The sequence below is a fragment of the Artemia franciscana genome, unplaced genomic scaffold (assembly GCF_032884065.1).
Source record: "Artemia franciscana unplaced genomic scaffold, ASM3288406v1 PGA_scaffold_164, whole genome shotgun sequence".
Taxonomy (NCBI): domain Eukaryota; kingdom Metazoa; phylum Arthropoda; class Branchiopoda; order Anostraca; family Artemiidae; genus Artemia; species Artemia franciscana.
In genome coordinates, this window is record NW_027062636.1 from 40,773 (window position 1) to 55,001 (window position 14,229).

The 14,229-nt window shown below is 33.5% G+C and overlaps 1 protein-coding gene across 1 annotated transcript in view; it reads left to right on the top strand.

Moving 5' to 3' along the window:
- Positions 1 to 7,010: 7,010 nt before the first annotated feature.
- Positions 7,011 to 14,229, top strand: part of LOC136041339 (calcium-activated chloride channel regulator 1-like) — a 29,282-nt gene continuing 22,063 nt past the window's right edge. Inside the window, exons 1-3 of the mRNA XM_065725970.1 lie at positions 7,011 to 7,073; positions 7,713 to 7,837; positions 11,682 to 11,854. Coding sequence (XP_065582042.1) covers positions 7,011 to 7,073; positions 7,713 to 7,837; positions 11,682 to 11,854 — 361 coding nt within the window. The remainder of the gene's footprint in view (positions 7,074 to 7,712; positions 7,838 to 11,681; positions 11,855 to 14,229) is intronic.

Consider the following 14,229-nt stretch of genomic DNA (forward strand, 5'->3'; position numbering starts at 1 on the left):
AAATAATTAGCGTGGGAGGGAGCCTAGGTGCCCTCCAATTTTTTTGGTCACTTAAAAAGGGCACTAGAACTTTTCATTTCCGTTAAAATGAGCCCTCTTACAAAATTTTAGGACAACTGGGTCGATACGATCACCCCTGGAAAAAAAAACAACAAATAAACACGCATCCGTGATCTGCCTTCTGGCAAAAAGTACAAAATTCCACATTTTTGTAGATAGGAGCTTGAAACTTCTACAGTAGGGTTCTCTGATACGCTGAATCTGATGGTGTGATTTTCGTTAAGATTCTATGACTTCTAGGGGGCGTTTCTCCCTATTTTCTAAAATAACGCAAATTTTCTCAGGCTCGTAACTTTTGATGGGTAAGACTAAACTCGATGAAACTTATATATTTAAAATCAGCATTAAAATGCGATTCTTTTGATGTACGTATTGGTATCAAAATTCCCTTTTTTAGAGTTTTGGTTACTATTGAGCCGGGTCGCTCCTTACTACAGTTCGTTACCACGAACTGTTTGAAAGCTTGACTCTTTGCCATAATTCTACTTTTTAAAACAATCAAAAGCTTTAGCGTAAAGAACGTGGGATTGCGGAGGGGACAATTATAGGTGTTTTGTTCACCGGTTTTTTTCAAAATATTTAAATTTATGTTTTCCTTGTGTAGCAATAAACCTTTCCGTTAAAACATTTTCAAATTTCTTCTTGATGCAAAGCTGGAAAAAGTTTTTTTTTTAGTGAGTGATCCTTATATACAGAAAAGTTTCTGTTTTGAAAAGTGTTTGAAAAGTATTTTGTTTTTATTTTTGTTCATGCCTTTTCAATTTTAACATCGCATGCTATGCAGTATAGTTTTCAGCTCCCACCCAAACTCCCTTTTGCGTTTACAATAAAATTGAATTTTTATCTAAAATGCTTTGATACCGGAAGTTCTTACTTTGTTCTCTATAAATATGTTAGTTTTAATTGTAATATTTTAGTATATCTGTTGATGATGATCGCTGTATATGTGGTCAAAATGTCTAAGCTTTTATAACTGTTTTAATTGTCTGATAAATGGACCCACCCCATTTGAATGTTTAGTTTTTGGTCTCTTCTCAAACAGTTCGTGGTAAAGAACTGTAGTAAGGAGCGACCCGGCTCAATAGTAAACGAAACTCTAAAAAACGGAGTTTTCGTGCTAAAAAATACATCAAACGAATCAAATTTTTATGCTGATTCTAAATATATAAGTTTCATCAAATTTAGTATTTGTCATCAAAAGCTACGAGCCTGAGAAAATTTGTATTATTTTGGAAAATAGGGGGAAACACCCCCTAAAAGTCATAGAATCTTAACGAAAATCACGCCAACGCATTTGGCGTATCAGAGAACCCTATAGCAAAAATTTCCAGCTCCTATCTACAAAAATGTGGAATTTTGTATTTTTGCCAGAAGACAAATCACGGGTGCGTGTTTATTTTATTTTATTTTTTTTCCAGGGGTCATTGTATCGACCTAGTGGTCCTAGAATGTTGCAAGAGGGCTCATTCTAACGGAAATGAAAAGTTTTAGTGCCCTTTTTAAGTGACCAAAAAAATTGGAGGGCACCTAGGCCCCCTCCCACGCTCATTTTTTCCCAAAGTCAACGGATCAAAATTTTGAGATATTCATTTTGTTCCGCGTAGTCGAAAACCATAATAACTATGTCTATGGGAAGGACTTACTCCCCCACAATCTCTGGGGGAGGAGCTGCAAGTTACAAACTTTGACCAGTGTTTACATATAGTAATGGTTATTTGGGAGTGTACAGACGTTTCAGGTTTTTTTTTTTGGTTTGGAGGTGGGGTTGAGGGGAGAGGGCTATGTGGGAGGATCTTTCCTTGGAGGAATATGTCATGGGGAAAGAAAAATTCAATGAAAAGGGTGCAGAATTTTCTAGCATTACTATAAAAAAAAATGAAAAAATAAACTTGAAAAGTTTTTTTCAATTGAAAGTAAGGAGTAGCATTGAAACTTAAAACGAACAGAGACTATTACGCTCATTTTAGGGGTTCTAAAAATACTTTAGCATAAAGAGCGAGGTATTTAGGAGGAGATAAATACCTCGCTCTTTATGCTTAAGTATTTATAGTAATTTCAACTATTTATTCTACGGCCTTTCTGATTCAGGGGTCATTCTTAAAGAATTGGGACAAAACTTACGATTTAGTGTAAAGAGCGAGGTATTAACGAAGGTACAAACCCCCTCCTTTACGTAATAAAAATATAAGAATATAAAAGTTTGTTACGTAAGTTAATTCTCAAGTTACGTATATTTTTTACTAATAAAAACGTTCGTTAAAAATTAAAAGTTCTAGTTGCCCTTTTAAGTAACCGAATAATTGGAGGGCAACTAGGCCTCCTTTCCCACCCCTTATTTCTCAAAATCGTCTGATCAAAACTAAGAGAAAGCCATTTAGCAAAAAAAAGATTTAATATACAAATTTCATTTTAATAATTTATGTGCGGAGAGCGAAAATCAAACATGCATTAATTCAAAAACGTTCAGAAATTAAATTTAAAAAAAAACTAGTTTTTTTAAGTGAAAGTAAGGAGCGACATTAAAACTTAAAACGAACAGAAATTACTCCGTATATGAAATGGGTTGTCCCCTCCGCAATCCCTCACTCTTTACGGTAAAGTTTGACTCTTTTCCACAAATCTGCATTTTAAAACAATTAAAAGCTTTAGCGTAAAGAGCGAGGGATCGCGGAGGGGACAACCCATTTCATATACGGAGTAATTTCTGTTCGTTTTAAGTTTTAATGTCGCTCCTTACTTTCAGTTAAAAAAAACTAATTTTTAAAAAAAATATAATACTATATAAATCGGTTTAGTAAAATGTTTTATTAGATTATTTTTAATTAAATTTGATTATAAAGAATTTAGTGAGTATTCCCCTAAGTCCTTGCTCAAAGAAATATTATTATTTATTTTGAGATTAATTTCGATTGATTCTCGAATCACCCGTTTTATCCCCAAATCATTACTGATGAGTAAAGAGTTTTCAAAAGGTATCTTGTGGGACGGATTATTAAATATATGCCAACCTAAAGCAGAATCAAAGGAGTTGCTGGAACTATTTGAAATTAAGGCCTTGTCTATGTTATTTTTATGCTGTTGTAACCGTTTTTCTAGATTCTGATGGGTCATGCCGACATAGTGATTTCCACAATCACAAAGTATTTGATAGACCCCTCTTTGGCAAATAACTGGGGTCTTATCTTTACCGGAATTTAAGAAATTGATGATTTTAAAATTATTAGTAAAAACTACGTACAGAATATTTTTTGTGCAAATATTTTTTTAATTTTGTTGTGATCTTTGGGATAGACGGAAGATAGACCATATTTGAGGGCTTATCAGTAGCCTCACATTGCGAAGTATCTTCTTCGATCTTACAAGAATGTTTTTTTATTCTACGGGTAATTATTTTATTGACAAAAGGAATGGGGTATCCACTACCAAAAAGAATATCTCTGATAAAGTTTATTTCTGCACTTATATACGAATCGGAGCAAATATTCAGGATACGATCAATGAGGGAAGTTACAACTGCTCTTTTAACTTCTGGAGGGTGATTTGAATTAAAGTGAAGATAATCTATTGTTTTGTGTTGGCTTTCGATAGATAGTAAAATCCAGTTTATCGGCATTACGAATAATTAACACATCTAGAAACGGTAGTTTATTTTCAATTTCAACTTCTAGGGGGAACAGCAAATTTTGGTCATAAGTGTTAAGATGATCTAAGAAGCCCTGAAGTTCAGCTTCCCCATAATTCCAAAGTGAAATTACGTCGTCCATATAAAGATCCCAATAGACTTGTTTAAAAAAAAAAAAATAAGAATTCAATGCCCAATTCTCAAGATTCTCGACATAAGTATTTGCTAGTAGCCCGGATAAAGGTGCCCCCATGGGTAACCCATTTTTTTTTTTGATAAAAAGAATCGTAAAATTGAAAATACATAGAAAACTTATTACTAATTTTAACCAGAGTCATTAAAACTTCACAATCAATTCCTGTCGCTGAAGCCTCGATTAAGTGGTAATTTTCTTCTATTTTATTTTTTAATGATTCCTCAGAAATAGTCACATCTATATTTGTATACATGGAAACAATGTCAAAACTACTAACTATTGTGGTTTCTGAAATACTTGTGTTGCTAAGTTTTTTAACCAAATCTGCCGAATTACGAATATAGGAATTTTGAGAATACAATAAAGGTTTGAAAGCTGTGTAAAGCCATTTTCCAATATTGGCAGGTTTAGTCCAGGGGGCTTTAGTACACGCTACGATAGGTCTTAATGGAATACCCTGTTTACGTATTTTTGGTAAACCGTAGAGTTTAGGACAGAAGCTACCACGGGGAAAAACTTTATTGTATAGTTGTGGGGTGATTTTACCATTTTGTTTTAGCTGCTTTAATTCATTTATATTATTATTAGCGAACTGATCAGTAGGATCATGAGTTATTGTTTTATATTGTGTCATTTAAATGCGAAAGAATTTTGTTGTCATAGTCTGTCGTCGATCTTTTCGGAGATTAGATAGTATTTTTATGTCATGCAAATTTTTCGGTGTGGAATTGGTAGGAGGCTTAAACTTTTTTTGACTGTTATAAAGGATATTTATAAGACCAGATCTAACTTCATCCGGGTTAGAGACAGAAGGATAGTGTTTATGCAAAGCGGCCTCTAGAGAGGAAACTATATCTGCCACAGGAACCTGTCTCGGTAGAAAAGAAAATTTTGGACCTTTTTCCAGTGTTTCGATTTCTTGGGGTTCCAATGTTTTAGAAGAGAGGTTAACGATAGCAGGTCCAGGAGTGAATCTTGGAGAATAAATACGGTTTCTCATCAAAGATTCATTTCGCAAGCCTTCCAATTTTTTATGCATGCGTTCCTTGGACAAAAGAAAATGGTGGCAGTTTCTGTATTAACACCAATCAGGCTATTAGAAAGGCTTTACTAACTGCCAGGGACAAATTCTAGCCCAAACTTATTTTATATAGTTTTTACTTTTTTATGGTTTGTTTCAGCGTTTCTTATGCCTTGTTGTAGTTCACTTCAAAAGATTCAAAAACCACACTCGTTTTTTGGTTTCTTAATTTTTTTCATTTTTGAGTTTCTTTTTATTATTAAATAAAAGAAACAATTTTTTTTAACTGAAAGTAAGGAGCGACATTAAAACTTAAAACGAACAGAAATTACTTCGTATATGAAAGGGGCTACTTCCTCATCAACGCCCCACTCTGTACGCTAAAGTTTTTTACTGTTTTAAAAAGAAGAAGTTGAGAGAAAGAGTCACCCAAGCTTGGACATTTCATTATTTTTAGTATAATCTGTACAAAATAATGTAATCATGTAATAATAAATAATTAATTTAAATTAATTAATTAAATTTAATTAATAAAATTTAAATTAAAATTCAATTAAAATTGAATAATAATACGTAAATATAGTTCGTTACTTCGTATGTGAAAAGGGTTGCTTCCTCATCAATTTCCCACTCTTTACGCTAAAGTTTTTTACTGTTTTCAAAAGTGGAGTTGAGAGAAAGCGTCAAACTTTAACGTAAAGAGCGGGGCGTTGATGAGGAAGCAACCCCTTTCACAAACGAAGTAACGAACTATATTTACGCATTATTATTTAGTTTTACTTAAATTTTAATTTAAATTTTATTAATTGAATTAAATTAAGTTAATTAATTTAATTATTTATTACTTTTTTAAATTACTTTTAGGGGGTGTTTGCTCCTGTTTTCTAAAATAAGGCAAATTTTCTTGGCTCGTAACATTCGATGGGTGAGATTAAACTTATATATTTGATGAAACTTGATGAAACTTATATATTTAGAATCAGCATTAAAATGCAATTCTTTTAATGTAGCTATTGGTATAAAAATTCCATTTTTTAGAGTTTTGGTTACTATTGAGCCGGGTCGCTTGTTACTACAGTTCGTTACCACGAAATTTCTGATCAAACTTCAAGAATAAATATTCATGTTGGAACTGTTTGTGAATATATATTCTCCATAGAAGAAAAAAAACCGACAACATTAACCCTTTAAGTGCGAACCTTAGGAATCTTACATTAACCCCTTAGGAGCGAAGTAGTGCAAGGAAAAACGAATAGAAACCATCGATTGAAGTTCCTTAGGGTATATATTTAATTTATGAGAAATCTAAATTGTTATTGTTAAGTATATACCCTAATTATATTCTTAATAAAAATGTAAAGTATAAAATTGGTTAAGCGTAGGGTCTAAAGTTAACCAATTAATGAAGCAGTATAGATCATCTATTTTCAGCAGAATTTAAAATTTTGGTCTATTTTACCTAGAAAAATGATTGTCGTATCGTTCAAATCTGTGCCCCCCCCCAATCTGAAATATGCAAGCAAGTGAAGTAGCTTACCAACAGTCTCATCACCCTGTTGTTCGAATCCTTCTCCGTACAGCCAAGATTGAATTCAAGTCTTTAATCCCTGTTTTAGTTTTTGGCAGGTAATTCAATGAAGATGTTTTAAGCACAGTTCGGCTTTGAATTTCTGCACATAATTTGTTATTTTGTACCTATGAGCATTTGGATTAATTTGTTGTCGTGTTTATCTTAGTTTAATATTGATATATTTCAATGATATGAACGACGAGCAAATGTAACTCAGTTTTTCGTTGGTATATTACTAAAAAAACATAAATCAAATTGTCCAATTGAAAAACATGTTTTATGTGTGCTGTACTAAAAAAACACCTTTTTCCTATTTTCGTTCAATGATTAGTTTTCTGTTGTGTCCCAATAGCTTTTGATAGAAATTTAAAATATCAGAAGTCATTAAATTCATAGGTCTGAGGCTCACAATTTCACAGGAAAAACGCGTTAAGTGTTTTTTCTTAAGTCTCTTTTTTGTAAAGTTTTGGAATATCCCGTCAAAATCAATCACCAAATAATTCTACGAACTGGTTGATTCATCAATGCCATATCCGCCATGATGCCATGCCATGATCCAGCCATTTTGCCATATCATCTCATATCTGTCATTAACGCCATGATGGTTTCATGTATGATCCGGCCATTCTGCCATATCATCCCATATCTGTCATTGACGCCATGATGGTTTCATGTATGATCCGGCCATGATCCGGCCATTTTGCCATATCATCCCATATCTGTCATTAACGCCATGATGGTTTCATGTATATGCACCATGATTAGTCATATACAAGTCATGAAGTTACGTGAATAACATTGAAAAGCTAATGATGATGTAGAATGTATGGCTAGGGCTAGGTATGACCCAGGCTAAGCTTGAACAAAGAACGCATTCAGGTTTGTTTTATGCATTGTGTAAAGTATAAAAAACAAACTTCAACAGAGCTATCAGTTTTAGTGATATTTGTGTAGTTAACTTTTTAATTTTGAAATAAATTCACAAAACGAGATACGTAGATTCTACACAAATGGGGCAGCAGCAAAATAAATCGTGGTGTAAATTGACCAGTTAAAAAAGAAAAAAAAATGTTAAGGGTAACAGCAAAAGAGGGTGTAACAATTTTTGAATGAAATAGTCTGTTTAACATAAAGTTTAGGAGATCAATGACAAATTCTAAAAGTTAAAATGAGCTGCAAAGATCAGATTATTAGGCTTTTAAAATTTTTTATAGCTTGGTGAAATTATTTTTCTTTCTTGCAGGGACTTTTTTTGACAACTTCTGAGAAACTCAATGAGGCAACCCGAAATGCAGTGTATTTCGACGAAATTATAATTTCAGTACCATCAAACTGGAGCCTTGGAACGGAAACTACTAGATTTAGCGCGTAAGATATTACCAGAATTAACTAAGAGAATTCCACAAAATTAATTTTTCAATAAATAGATTTTTAGAATCTATATTAAACAAAAAATTGACAGAAATATGTGAAACCCAAAACCAATACAAATTATAACAAATAACTGATTCCACCTCAGAACGAGCAGAAACTAACATTAGTGGGCTGACACTCCCATGCTTTCTGAAGACTAGAACATAATTTCCACTTTACTGAAAACCATCCTTATTTCAAGCTGAATCTTCCTTTTCCCCATAGCATCGAAAAAAAAAATAATGAAAAGAACATCATAACCAAGATTATTGAACAAAACAACAAGTCAATATGGATTAACAGTTAAATATTCGTATGCTGATATTTATTCCTTAAAGTCTTAATAAATTTGAATTATTCAGGTTAAAAAGTGAAAACATTCAAAATGTGTTTTATTAGCAGTAAAGTGTAAATTATGTTCTGGTCTTCAGAATGATTGAGGGGCGTCAGTCCAACTCATCTTATTTTCTTCTATATTTAAGATTGACTTCATTATCGATTAAATAAAAAAATAAGTTTTTTTTAACTTAAAGTGAGGAGCACCATTAAAACTTAAGACGAGCAGAAACTAGCCCGTATATGAAAGGGGCTGTTCCCTCCTCAACACCCCGCTCTTTATGCTAAAGTTTGACTCTTTCTCTCAATTCTATTTTTTAAAACATTAAAAGTCTTTTATTAGTAAAAGTCATTAAGGCAATTATTCAAGGAACAAGTTTTAATCTAGAGCAAGTTGAGGGTGAGTTTTTGAGGGTAGAATTTCTCTCTTTGTAATGGGCGAATTTTCTCCCTTGAATGCTTAGCAGGTATTGGAGGCAATATATCCAGCAGCAGGTGTTCCTTGACGGTTTTTTGAGGAAAATCACTGTTAGGTTAGATTTTTCAAAGGGGTCTCATGTTTTAGGGGGAGGGGATGGGTTAATTTTCGCTGGGACAAGCTATCCTGTATTAAGGTTTACGGGGTTGAATTTTCTAAAGATACATTAATATGTGTACGGGCTATCGTGAAAAATATATGTTTTACATCATTTTGGCTTTTATATAAGAACTTTTGGTCCGGCTTGCTATTTGTAGGTTGGGGAAAGTTTTCACCCGTGCTTAGTCATAAAATGCATAGTAATGTTTATTTTGATTTTATACTTTTTCAAATTTTTCCCAAAATTGAAACTTAATAACATTCTCATAATGTAGTATCTATATTATTTTGACAACCTGGACGCACTTACACTTTGTTTTAATTTGACCCAAATTCCCCCTCAACAGTTCCTTGAAGTTCCACATAAATACCGTTAGCCTTGGTAACAGAAAAAGTCGTAGCGATAGTAGTAATAGTACCACAGTAGCAGCAGAAGCAGTAGCAGTTGGAGCAGTATGCAGAGAATGCCTCTTTGTTTGTTCAACTTCCTTCTTAACATGCCCTGAAAGTTAAAACTTAATGTTCTACGCTATTCCTGAGGAATCGCTCATAAATCTTTTTGGCAGACTGACTGTACTTTCTGATTTATTTCAACATCCCCTGGATGTTCCCTGAAAGTATCACCTTAGTATCCTTAACCTCAGTAAAAGTAGTAGTTGAATAAGTAAAAATAGCAGCAATAGTGGCAACATACACATGGTGTCTTTTGGTTAGTTCTACATCCCCCTCTACATGCCCTTGATTAATTTTTCACCCCTCTCAAAATTCACCTAAAGATCCAGCTGGATACCCTCGGTCATTCTTGAGTGTCCCCCTTTTGACAACCTGTATGCCCATAGCATGTTTTTGTTTAGTTAAACACTCCCTTCAATAATCTCTGAAAGCTCCAATTGAATGAATTTGATATTTTTGAACAGCAAAGATAAAATATGCATTCTTTCCCAATAACGGATACTTTATATAAGCAAAGGGTAAATCCCCAAAATCCTCAGACACATCTACTGGACCTTGCACCTATCCTGATCATTCAGCATATGTCTTTCTCAAAATATTAGTTCGATTAGCTTGGAGAATAAATGAACTTGGGAGGGGGCCTGCTTGCCCTTCAATTTCATTCGACTCTTATATAGGCACTAAAACTTTTCATTTCCATGTGAAATAGCTTCTTTAAAAGTTTCTATGATAGTGCTGTGCTCCTATGATATTGATTATATGCCCTTTTGAAAAGCTGCACGTATACTGTTTTTGAGGCGGTGGGAAGTTGAACTGAATGACATTACGCCGTCTGCGTGCAGGTTGTCAAAAGGGTACATCAGCAATAAAAAAAAGGTAAAGGTAAATTTTGATCAGGATACGGCATTAGACTTTACAGTCCCTACCGGTGGTGCTGATCTCCGTTTCTTGGCCCTTCAGCCAAGAAGTGCAATGGGGGGCTGGGGGTTTCAGGGTATCCTGTGCTTTCACACACCCTTCCTGTTTACCTTCCCCAGATTTCTCCAGGTACTCATTTAGAGCTGGGTCGACTCTGGCTACGCTTACAGTGGCACGCCCCTAACCCCCGTCCCAAACTGAACAATTGGATACACTGGGATTCGAACCCGCGTCCTTTCAGGAAAAGGATCCCAAATCCAGTGCACCAACCGACACGGCTATAGACGTGCCTACATCAGCAATCGGCTATAGACATCAGCAACAGCTTAGGAATAACCTGGTGCGTTATGTTGAATCCTACAGGATTTGTTTTTGGGATGTTGAACTAACGAAAACGCAATGCATCCTACTACTACTACTACTACTACTACTACTACTACTACTACTACTACTACTACTGAAGCTAAGGATACTACTACTACTATTAAGGCTAATGGTACTAGAACGAAAATTTTCAGGAATGTTGAAACAATGTTGAACTAAATCAAGACACAATGTGGTGTATACAGGTTGTCAAGAAAATTCAATACCTATGCCTCGAGAGTGGATTATGGTATTAAGTTGAAACCTTCTGCGTGTATTGAGGTGCATGTTGGAAAAAAAACAAAAGGGCTATCTGTATATTGTTAAGTACCTTTGAAAGGATCACAAAGCTCTGATGATCGTTAGTTTTATTTTTGTGATCATAAAATTAAAATGAAAATTTCATTTAGGATCGAAGAGATCCTAATGAAACGCTTAATTATGAGTAGAAAAAAGGATCTAAAATTTTTTTTGGGCATTGAAAATGTCTTTCAGTATTTTTTTTTTTTAAGTTGCAGAGCAAATTTTTCTCTGCAAGATTTGGACAGAAAACATGAACGTTAATAGCTGAGAAAATAAGGGTAAATTTCGGTTGAAGCATGAACAACAGCAATTTTTTGCTTTGAAATGGGTAAAACCCTGATAACCAGATATTTTACCAGTTTTTACAGCCAGGTCTAACCCGAGATCTACTGACTTCAATTTAATTAAGATGGGTCTCTATAAGTATGCTTTAAAGATTTTTAAGCGAAAACTTTTATTGCTGAGGCAAAAATGATATTTTAACTATTTCGAAAACCATAAAAACTAACTCTCCTATTGTTTTTTTTTCAAAAAGCACAACAAACAAGAAGCAGCAGATCTGTTACAAACCTCAACTGCATATGGAATCTAGCTCATAGCGTGTTTTGCCAAACATAGTGTCAATATACTCCGGTAGTATGATAACCTTTATTGAAATGGCGGCACAGCACGAACAGAACACTTTTTTATTAATCAGTATGTTAATGCTGAAAAACAATATTTTGCATGTACTACTGCTACTGACTTTTTGGCCAAACAAGCTTAGCCTGTGGAAGCTTTGTATTTAATTTGTTTTGTAGTTTTTCTTCCTTAACTGACTTAAAAAAATCTTTCTGTATATTTTTTTAGAACCACGTTTGAAAATGCCCATATTCGTATTGTAAATGCTGATGACAGTCCACTAGGTCATGCTCCATGGACTTCACACTCAGGACTCTGTGGAATTCAAGGTGATTACATATCAGTGACAAAAGAATTTATTGAAGCAGATGATCAGTTTGTGCAACAATTTGGAAGTAAAGGTATAATCTCTTTTTTAAATGTTTATTAAACTTAAACACTTAAAAAACATACATCAATGTTCTTTGATTTTGTTAAATGCGGAATAGATAAAAAAATTAATTTTGATTTTAGTTGCTTATATTTTAAATTACTATATACGTTTTAAATTTATATTTTATGTTGTTTAACTTTAATTTTGATTGCTTAATTAAAAATAAAGCAAATAGTACAGTTACTAAAACTGAATTATTTTTAACAATTATTTAAAACAAATGTCATACATACAAATTATAATCTTTTCCAGATGTCAAAATGTCCAGGACGTAAACTTGACTTTTCAATTTTTTCACATGTGGATTCAAAGGCGAAAAAAACTTTCCATATCTAATACACGTATTTTCTGAGAAATAATCTAAAATGTAGACACTAAAAAGGACTGAGTAAAGGGCTGAAAAGCTGACCAAAACCTCAAGGGGCTAAGAAATCATAGGTGTTAAAACAAATAATTTGAAATATTATAGTATAAATTCAAAAGTAAACACACGAACACTGAGTTGAGAACTGGCAATTTATTAACATACTACCACCACAATTTTTTTACTGAGGCACAGAAGATCAGATAACAAAATATTAAGTCTGCCTTTCCTAATTTTTTGGTATATTGGATTTAATATACTCACTGGTCAAAACAACACAAATTCTTAAAAAGAATTGGTAAGCGTTAGTAAAAAGCAACAGGCATCAGCTTTAAGCTAAAAACTTGGAAACGGAAGTTTAAATACTCATATATACATGAACACAATTTTTTTATATTGATTCTGTGCTGATAATATGCTGATATTCTAATTTTCTGATATAATTCTAACTATAAAGAACTTAGTTCAAAGCTAGGAGAAAGATATATTAATTTTTAAGCTGTGAAGGAAGAGGGAATCGTGATAAGATTTTCCCAAGTTGAAGATCTCATCTTAGACCTTCCAAGGACATTTACACCAAGAGAAGAATCATGAAATTAATTCCCAATGACTTCAGGGGCTTGCTTGTTTATACCTGGAACGCTATTAAATAGATCACATTTTAAGTTTTCCTTATTCAAAAACCCTTTAGATTATAAAATAGAGTACTCTGGAACACTGATTTTCCAGAAAAATTCACAGTCTCAATATCTTCCAGTAAAAAATTTTCTGACTGGCCCCGGAAACTTCCCTCTCCAAGGATCATTCTTCCCTCGAAAATCCTCCCAGCAGATCCTCCCAAAAACATCAATAACCTGAAAATTTCATAACGTACATTGTTTTCCCCATGGAATGAGGAGGGATTTTTTTTACCCAAAAGCATATTTTTTAGACCTTGAAGTATACTGAACGAAATGACTACATCAAAATTCGAATTGAATGATTTTGGAGAAAAAAGTGAAATGGAAAAAAAAAAATCCTATAAACCTACATCCGTGATTTTTCTTTGGGCGAAAACTATAATCTTCCACATTTTTGCAGATGGGAGCTTGAAAACTCAAAAATAGGGTTCTATAATGCGTTGAATCTGATGGTATGATTGTAATTAAGATTCATTGTCATTTTGAGGAGGACTTTCCTCTTTTCCTAAAATCAGAAAAATTTTATCAGGCTCGTACCCTTTGATGGATATCACTATACTTAATGATTATCGTATATTTGGAACCAGCATGAAAAGCCAATTCTTAGATCAAACGTATGGTGGATCAACTAACGTTCAATTAGCCACTCATACTAAATTACTGAAAGGAATGTAGTTCGTTACCGCGAACTACTTGAGAGCCTATTCGCTCTTTAGTTATATTTTATTGCAACGAACTGTTTGACTATAATGACAGTCAATTCATGAAATATATTTCCTTAAGAGAGAGTTAAGTAATATTTGTTATATACTTTATTGGTTTATTCTATATTAAGGTTTATAATTTTTAAGGTTTATTCTGGTTGACATACAGTATTTACGTATTTATAAGAGAAGAAAAATATCAGAACTCCAAAAATGGACTCGACAATGCAGAGCTGTTCTAAATATGTTCCACAACTATGTCCACACATATGCTCACATCAAAATGTTTCACAACTGATTTAAAATATGTCTTTTTACTGTTTATTTAGAGCACTATTTTCTACAACTCTTAATTTTAGTTCTCATGAAGTCTCTTCAAATACTCTAGGACTATTGACACGATCAGATCCAGCATCGTATCATCTGTGTTGGGATTCAGGGGGAGACCTCCTCCCTCCGTGGAATTTTTCCAGAGATCCCTCCCCCTGTGTAAATTTCTCCCCGCAGAAAATTCACCCATAGAAAGCGTACAAGTTGTGAAATTTAACCATTGCCCTTACGCATAATATTTGCATCAAGACATTTGTTTTGGGGG